Source organism: Carassius gibelio, chromosome A1, assembly GCF_023724105.1.
Source record: "Carassius gibelio isolate Cgi1373 ecotype wild population from Czech Republic chromosome A1, carGib1.2-hapl.c, whole genome shotgun sequence".
Taxonomy (NCBI): Eukaryota; Metazoa; Chordata; class Actinopteri; order Cypriniformes; family Cyprinidae; genus Carassius; species Carassius gibelio.
Genome location: NC_068371.1, coordinates 26,768,115 through 26,777,132, shown reverse-complemented (window position 1 = coordinate 26,777,132; position 9,018 = coordinate 26,768,115). Strand labels below are relative to the sequence as shown.

Sequence of the window (9,018 nt, the reverse complement as noted above, 5' to 3'; positions counted from 1 at the left end):
AGACAGATGCATGCTGGGATGGGAGGGGTCCTCTAGCCACACCTCTAAAGTATGTATCATGTTGCGCTTCTTTATGCAGACTTGCAAGGTCTTTGTTAGTGTCTGTGAATGGAGACCATAAGCTGTTGCAGAAAATATAGAAGGAACAGCTGAAGGCTGGAGCACTAGCATAAATAGACGGGCCAGTCCCAGCCTCCTCTATATTTGGGATTATGAATTAGGTTTGTAGAATAAAATTCATTAATTGGTATGATGACTCTACCCCTGTATTTATTTTAAAATTATTAAATCAACAACAAATAGTTGTGTTAAAGCCAAGCTGTCAAAGCTAATTGGCTAATTATTTACACAAATAGTTCCAAAAAATCTTCTAAATCTTCTAAAGGTCAAGTCAATTATTTGAACATGGTAATGCAATGAAGGGAAATTGCTTGTTTTTAGATATCACATGGCGCCTACCCAGGCTTGGAAGAGTTACTTTAAAAATGTATTCCGTTAATCCCCAACCCTGTGCCTACCACACATTTAGGCAAGGTTGGTTCTCCTCTTCGACTTTTAAGGTGTGGAACATATTTCTCACAATCATAGATTACGTTTGCCATTCATTTTTTTTCAAATACTCAAGTCCAAACCTCCACACACACATCAATCCTCACGACCATATTAACCTTTCCTCGCATTCAAGCGGGTGGGGAGAGACAAAGGGAGAGGAATGCGCTCGAGGGGTTTTGTTAGTGGTTTATTCGCACGAGAGCAGAAGTGCTGAGAACTCTACCAGTTCCACACAGGACACTCCTACTGACGGTAATTTACAGCTCGGTTACACGGCTAAATCCTCAGTTTTCAACGGTAACATCCATCATCTTAATGAAACCGTGAGTATGCAATGGACTTTATGTGTGAATAATCTTTGTTAAAACTGCGAAAATAACCTAATGCAATTTTTTTTTGCGATTTTGTTTTCCTCATTCAAAGTCGTTGTTTTTCTGTAAAGTATGTTGTTTTAAATCCCAATACATCCGTTTTCTCCTTTCGCTTTACAATAAAAGTAGCAATAGGCTACGTTATAATCCACATGCAAGAGGCGCGTGAGCGTTTGTTGTTGAAAGCCATCCTAATATTTTTTTTTGCAGGCGTTTAAGATGCATATTTCGTCAAACATTGCGCTATAGTTGTATATAGTATAGTTTGCATCTACATCCTAATTGATTAGTGACATTGTTTAATTTAAATTATAGCCGTTTTTTTTCTTCGTTCATTTATGGGGCTTCTCGGCTTTACTAAATCTAATTGTTTCGTATATTCGCGCGTAATGTGTTGTCATTTGATGATCTGGCTCAATCAAGTTGATCTAACGCCCTTCAGGAAAGCTGTCCATTAGCCGCCATTTGTTAGGGCGTTCCAGTGTACTAAAACATCTTGACTATAGGATATTTAATTAATAAACACCGTGTAAACTGTACTAGGCTTAAACGATTCTTAAAGATCGGAGAAGCAAGAATTGCAACCTATGATTGCAACTGAACTGGTAGAGGACTACAAAAATCTGTAAAGATTTATACAAGTAGGCTACCACACCCTTAAAGTGGACATATATAGAATTACACTAAAAGGCCTTCCACTTGCAAGAAAGTATGAACTATCTATCAGATGACAGAAATTTTGATAATGCTGATCATTTAGAGACCTTAGAAACTCATGTATCAAATATGATGTGGTAGGCATTATGTTTAAATGCGTCCTATTATGCTCTTTTACAAAGTCTTTATTTGGGGGGGGGGGGGGGGGTTGCATACTAGAACAGGCTCTCATACTAGGTTGTTCTAAAAACATATTATTTTTCACATATTATACATTATTACAATACATCATAGTGATAACCCTCAATGCCTTCTCTAGTGCAGCATAACTAGGTCTCGTCCCATTCCTTGATATTTGTGATATTCTAAATCCCGGAAAATAGGTGTTGTACAGTCAATACGAGTCATTTGCTGTAGTTTTTGATAAGTCATTTCTGTTAAATAAAATATCTCTTTTTGAGATGCACTTTGAGCGTTGGTAACTTTGCAGATCGTTTTTATGCTCAAACAGCAACAGACTAATAAAGTTGTAAATGTGAAAAAGCATAATAGGACCCCTTTAAAGGGATAGTTCACCGAAATAGCAAAATTATGTCATTAATAACTTACCCTCATGTTGTTCCAAACCAGTAAGACCTCCGTTTATCTTTGGAACACAGTTTAAGATATTTTAGATTTAGTTTGAGAGCTTCCTGTCCCTCCATTGAAACTGTGTGCACAGTATACTGTCCATGTCCAGAATGGTAAGAAAAACATCATCAAAGTAGTCCATGTGACATCAGAGGGTCAGTTAGAGTATTTTGAAGCATCAAAAATACATTTTGGTCCAAAAATAGCAAAAACTACGATTTTTTTTAGCATTGTCTTCTCTTCCGTGTCTGTTGTGAGAGAGAGTTCAAAACAAAGCAGTTTGTGATATCCGGTTTGCAAACGAATCATTCGATGTAACCGGATCTTTTTGAACCAGTTCACCAAATCGAACTGAATCATTTTAAACCGTTCGCGTCTCCAATATGCATTAATCCACAAATGACTTAAGCTGTTAACTTTTTTAATGTGGCTGACACTGCCTCTGAGTTAAAACAAACCAATATCCTGGAGTAATTCATTTACTCAAACAGTACATTGACTGAACTGCTGTAAAGAGAGAACTGAAGATGAACACCGAGCTGAGCCAGATAATGAACGAACCATTGACTCGTTCAAGAGTCAAGAACCGGTTGCATCGGTTCTCGGATCGCCAGTAGTTTCGATTCAATTCAATAAACCGGTTGAAAAAAACAGTTCACCGGTTCTTTAGCGCTCAACGTAATGACGTCATTGGCAATGATTGCCCTTGATTCAAGCCTTTGGTGTACCCACGCTCATAACATTAGACAGAATCAGTTCAGAATCAATCACCAAAAGAATCAGTTCAGTTCAGACGCTCTGTGTGTTGGGTCTGTTTCACGCTGAATCACACATGCGCAGTATCATCAGCTCCTCGGTTCTCGAATCGGACAGAAACGGTTCTTGACTCGAGAACGAGTCAGTCTGTTGTTCGTTATCTGGCTCGGCTCTATGTTCATCTTCAGTTCTCTCTTCACAGCAGTTCAGTCAGTGTACTGTTACGGAGTGCATGAATTACTCCGGGATATTGGTTTGTTTAAACTCAGAGGGAGTGTCAGCCACATTAAAAAAGTTAACAGCTTAAGTCATGTGCGGATTAATGCGTATTGCAGACGCGAACCGTTTTAAACGATTCAGTTTGATGATGAACAGGTTCTTACAGGTTTGGAACAACATGAAGGTAAGTTATTAATGACATAATTTTGCTATTTGGGTGAACTAACCCTTTAATATCAGCCAGTATTACTTATGTTTGGATGCACACAGAAAAATATGCAGGCATATGCTAGCATATTCTGTCCTATTTCTTGCTGGGTTGAGAGAGAAAAAAAAAAAGAAAATTTTTATATATATAAAATCATCCTAGTGTTTTCAGAGTTTTGGGATACTGTGAACAAACATGTTACATCTGTAATACTGATAGATCTTTTCTCAGACAGATGCTGAGTGTTTGGACCCTCCTTTCAACTGCTATTTGTGCAGGTATTATAACATTTGCTTATTAACCTCCCTGAACATTCAGAATAATAACAGGACAAGCTGAATCATGTAATACAATTAAACAGCCTACACATGATATTAACTGCCAACAGTTCAAAAGAACTAAAAAAAAAAAAAAAATTCTCCCCCAGTGTCAGTCTCTGCATTATCTCAGAGGATTTTATTCCATGGCCAGCAGCTGACTCTGGATCTTCCTGAGAGGACACGGAGCTTGGAGTTTTTAAATGCTAATGAGACTGAAAGATTTACTATCTGGAACCAAGCTAGCAATTCTGTGCGGGCAAGTAAAGGCTATGTGACCAGCATGGGTAAGGACTGGACATTCAGAATCCAACGTGTTACGTTTGATGATGAGGGAACCTACAACTTGTTAAATCACTTTGGTGCAACCATCAGCAGTTATATAGTGAAGGTCAACTGTGAGTAGTAATTTAAACCTCCCACTCAGAATAATATCTATGTGATTGTCCTACATATCCTCACTATCTGTCATTCTCTTTCTTTACAGCCAACAAAGGCATCATTGATTGTGTCGCAGGTGACACTCTGAGAATATCTCTGGCAGGACTCAAGCAGACTGATGCTACGCTTCGCTTTTACAATAATTATTCATCTCTCGTCCTGGTGGAGAATGGAGTTGCTGTGGGACGAAGCTACCCAGACTATGTCAACCGGCTTAGAGTGAGCAGTGAAATTATTCAGATTCTCAATGTAAATGTTTCAGATGTAGGCAGATACGAGCTCACCGATCTGAAACGAAGACTCGTCTCAAACAATACAATGATACTAGTGGGTAAGAAAATACTTATTTTTTTCAAAATCTTTTAAAATGACACATTCAAAAAATAAGAATAAGTCAACACAAGGATATTCACCAAGGATGAGTTAAATAAATCAAAAGTGACCGTTTCAGTTGATCAAAACACATTTAAAATGTTTCAAAAGATTTCAATTTCAAATAATGTCGTTCTGACTTTTTGTCTCTAACAGAATTCTGAAATATTTGTTTTTGCAGTGATAAGAAATCTTTCAAATCACTATCAAATTAGCATATTCAAATGATTTATGAAGAATCATATGACACAGAAAGCTGTATTTTGTATTTTAAAAAAAGTGCAGCATTGGTGAATGTAAGAGATCACTTAAAAACAAGAAAAAAAATCGGACTGTGTTTTGTGTCTTTTCATTTGAAATTTGGGTCACCACATGCATTATTACATCTTTTGATGTCTGTTCTTCTCTTGTCTCTTCAAATATCTATGTAGATCATCGTGATTATTCTGCCAATAAAGGTCTTCTAGCTCTGCTGTTGCTTGGAATTCCTGGTGGAATCTGCTTCTGCTGCAGAAAGAGAATCTGCAAATGTTGTCAGACCACTAAATCAGACACAAGTCAGCCCAACAGTGTACCAATGTCTTCACCTTGCAGCAACACTATGTCTGGTCCTGTAGGTCCTGGAGACAATGGCCAGGTAAAATAAATGTGGAGAACCTTTCTGTCTCCCTACACTTTCCTGTAAACAAAAAAACAAACAAAAAAAAACAAGATCAAGATCATAAAAAAAATTAAAAATAATTGTAGCTGGTGTGCATTGTAAGTAATATTAATGGTTTGCTGTTTTTGACTGAAGGGCTACATTGCTGGTTATCCGTCTCAACCAGATCCAGGTCAGAATCACTATCCTTATCAACCAGAGTCAGGCGGACAACCTGCTGTTCCTCCCAACCCTGTAAGCTTACACACACAGAGATTTACCACAGATCCTTCTATCCAAAGTGACAATTAAGGAATTTTAGTTCAGTTCATCCTAAGGTGGCAGCAACTTTAAAATCTTTTGAATACATGTTCCAAATTGCTTAAAAAGCAGATCCTGTAGGTCCTGCAGACACTGGCCAGGTTAAATAAATGTGAAAATCTGTCTGTCTTCCTACACTTTCCTGCCCGTTCTCCACTATCCTGTAAACAAAACAAAAAAAGGCAAACTAAATCAATGCTTTAAAAAAAAAAAATTGTAGCTGGTGTGCATTGTAAGTAGTATTAATGGTTTGTTGTTTTTGACCGAAGGGCTACGTCGCTGGTTATCCGTCTCATCCTTATCCACCAGAGTCAGGCGGACAACCTGCTGCTCCTCCCAACCCTGTAAGCTTACATGCACAGAGATTTACCACAGATCCTTCTATCCAAAGTGACAAATCAGGAATGTTACAACACAAGAAGTTGTCAAGCACCATGATTTTGAAACACTGTCATATGTGAGTTGCTGTAAAAAGTGCTAGATGCGAGAGCACTCACAAAGGCGTCCATCACGAAAGGCATGTTTACACAGAAAAACTATGTTAAAGCAAGCAGTGGAAAGGTCTAAACATGTTATCTGTGCACGGTTCCCAAGACCAACATGAATTCTGGTTTGATTTTTAGCTTGTGGACACATGCAAAAACTTAATTAACTAGTACAGAGTTTATCTTTTTATTTAAGTTTGCCCATAAAAAAAAAATCAATTTTGTGCATTTTCTGTTTTTTTAGGGTTTTTATCAAAACCCTGTCTACCCTCCTGCCTCTGGCCCTGCACCTGCTCAGCCGCCCCAGTGGAATGCCCCTCCAACCAACTACCAACCACCTGCACCTGTGGTACATCAAAAATCTTGCAATGCAAATCTCTTTGCTTTTCATCCTGTGGGTTTTTATTTCTATGTGCTTATTTGTAATCAAAGAAAGCAAGCAGATATGTAAAGGATAAAATGAAATTCAAATGCATGAATTGCGCTGAAAGGGTCAACACAGGGTTAAAGAGATTGACAATTCTGACATTTGTTCACTATCAAGTTGTTCCAAACATGTATGAATTTCTTTCTTTTGCTGAACACAAAAGAATATATTTTGAACAATATTGGTTAGCAAACAACTTACAGTGGTCGCTGACTTCAATAGTATGGAAAATAATACTAAGGGAGTCAGTGGCTTCTGTCAATGATCAAAATATTTGTTTTGTGCTGAAGCGAAGAAAGAAACTCATACAGGTTTGAATCATCTTGAGGGTGAGTAAATGACAGTATTGAATTTTTTTGGGTGAACTACACATTAACTTGCTTATTTTAACAAGATTTTTAAACAAGACACTGTGTGTCCTCAGAACTATGCACCAGTAATGAGCAGTGCTCCTTCTGGGCCTGAAATGCCGCCAACTGTACCACTGCTCACACCTCAGCCTCAGGTAACATCTAACCTTTTCCACCCTTAACTTCTTTTCTATAAACATCTGCCTGAGTTAACCTTTCTTGGGCCATATTTTAGTGTTATTTTAGTATTTTTAACTGTCCAGTCTTTCAGTAACAGTTACTTTGCATTAAATTTCTAACAAATGTTTTTAAACAAATTGCACTAAATGTGCCTCGCATTGCTGAAAATGATTGTTAGAAAAAGTAAAGCTTTACACTGGACACATTTCATATTCCCAATGTCTCTCTGTGTTTCACTCTCTTACCTGTCTTTTTTTCTAGTCTCAACCAATGGATATCCATAACTCCAGTGAATCTGGCTTCCAGTTTGATGTTAACAAAGGAAGGTCTCCTGGCAACAACTTCCTGTAGTTACTCCAATATCCTGAATTATCCCTGCAATGGATGTAGAAACAAACACTTGTTTGTTAGATTCATACAAAATGCAAGCCTTAAAAAGAATAATAACAATTTTGGCCTTAGAACTAATAGGACCTTAATTAAAACTACTACTTAATTTGTTTATGATTAGACCTTTTCTCTCAGCACTTAGTCTAGCTAAAGTGATATAGGAGGTTATTACAATTTGCATAAGAAAAAAAAATGAAATGCATTTATATATTACTTACTGTACCTCAAATCCGTTTACTGTTTTCCCATGAAAAACAGCTTCCAAAGATGCGTGTCTTTTTCTTACAGCTTAATGTCACTCTCTTGCTGCCCTTTAATAACAGAAGAAAAAAAATGTTGAATGATACCAACGATTTTTAAAAACCTACCTCCATATTTCACCAATAAGTTTTCATATTAAAGTCACATTGCAATATGGACAAAAGAATGACTCACCCTCTGAATGGGCTTTTAAAAGACATGTTTGTTTAAGGAAAAAGCAGAGCAATTACTATAGACGCACACTAGTTGGGACCTGTCCTGAAATTCAGTTTGAAGGTGAAAGTGAACTACCATTTTCACTTGATCTAATCTCTCCTTTCAGTCAGGCTGAAAAGGCTATGTTCTACACTTTTGTGTAGAACTACATTGAATAATAAGCCATTATTTTATCATTGTAGTTGTGCAAATGTCCATAAACTATTGACTGTAGTGTATGTATTCACTCTATTTACTTTTTTGCAAACTTTAAAGTACATGCTTACCTTACTGTAGTGTTGGGAAACAACAACAACAAAAACCTGTAACCTAAGAAAACTAAAATATATATTGATATTTTTACCTGCTTAAACAGTATCATGTAAGGCTCAGGAATCAGGAAAATATATGAAAAAATGATAGGATGTCTAAAGTTAAACAGATATAATGCATGTTATTAGTAATGCATGTTAGTGAATTTAGATGTATTACCAGTGTTTCAGGGAATTTTCTTAACTGCTAAGCAAGTAGTTGCATTTGCAGTTTTATAGTGCTTTTAGCTGAAATAAAAAAAATAAAATGGTGCAAACAAAACATTTATACTTGAACGTTGATAATGTGTGTAAAATATTACAGTGACATTTTAATACGATTTGTGTTGTACCTGCATACTGATGGGTAATTTTATTTGCCCTTCAACTGCTATCAATTTCCTTACCGGGACTGTTTACTGTTCATATTTTATATTATCATTACATGTTCTAAGTATATATACATATATTTTTATTTTATTTTGTCTAACATCTAGTGCCAACCGGCAAAGTAATTTCCCCTGTTTTATGTTGCATTATTGGAAAACGAAATGCAATATGTTGTCACACTTTGAACTATAATAAGAATGACAATAAACATGATTATAATACGTATTTATGTTGTTTTTAAGGTCTGCACATTAAGCATCTCTATTTTCTCTATTTTTTTTTATCATAACAGACACTGCAACCAGTGAGGTTTCAGTAATTTCCGCATAACAAAAAATATTCCACTGGATTCACCCAATTGAAGGGGATATGTAGAATTGGATGTAACAACAAAAGTATATATGTTTTTTCTGACTTCGGGGATTTGTGTCATGTTTTTTCACTCCAAAATACAGTCAAAGAAAAAATGCAGTAGATTCTTGCCATTTATCAAAAGTGCTTTTGTTGAAAAAATGTCTATAATTGTCTATAATACTATAATTAAC

At 36.4% G+C, this 9,018-nt stretch overlaps 1 protein-coding gene across 2 annotated transcripts; it reads left to right on the top strand.

Moving 5' to 3' along the window:
- The first annotated feature begins 641 nt into the window (after positions 1–641).
- Positions 642–8,698, top strand: LOC128017016 (uncharacterized). 2 transcript variants are annotated; one of them, XM_052602064.1, is made up of 10 exons: positions 642–875; positions 3,613–3,671; positions 3,821–4,108; positions 4,198–4,482; positions 4,955–5,160; positions 5,320–5,418; positions 5,754–5,828; positions 6,214–6,318; positions 6,821–6,901; positions 7,188–8,698. In XM_052602064.1, exons 1-10 carry the CDS (start codon positions 868–870, stop codon positions 7,275–7,277), a joined length of 1,296 nt encoding a protein of 431 aa, XP_052458024.1. In that variant the 5' UTR covers positions 642–867; the 3' UTR covers positions 7,278–8,698. The 2 variants fall into 2 exon arrangements, with proteins under 2 accessions (XP_052458024.1, XP_052458033.1); XM_052602073.1 differs by having other exon boundaries at positions 643–875; positions 3,625–3,671.
- The last annotated feature ends 320 nt before the right edge of the window (positions 8,699–9,018 follow it).

What these genes read in the sequence shown, in the direction of transcription:
- LOC128017016 (XM_052602064.1), top strand. An exon ending in TTATATAGTGAAGGTCAACT is followed by an intron (nt 4,109 to 4,197) that starts GTGAGTAGTAAT and finishes CTTTCTTTACAG; the next exon opens with CCAACAAAGGCATCATTGAT. An exon ending in ACCAACCACCTGCACCTGTG is followed by an intron (nt 6,319 to 6,820) that starts GTACATCAAAAA and finishes GTGTGTCCTCAG; the next exon opens with AACTATGCACCAGTAATGAG.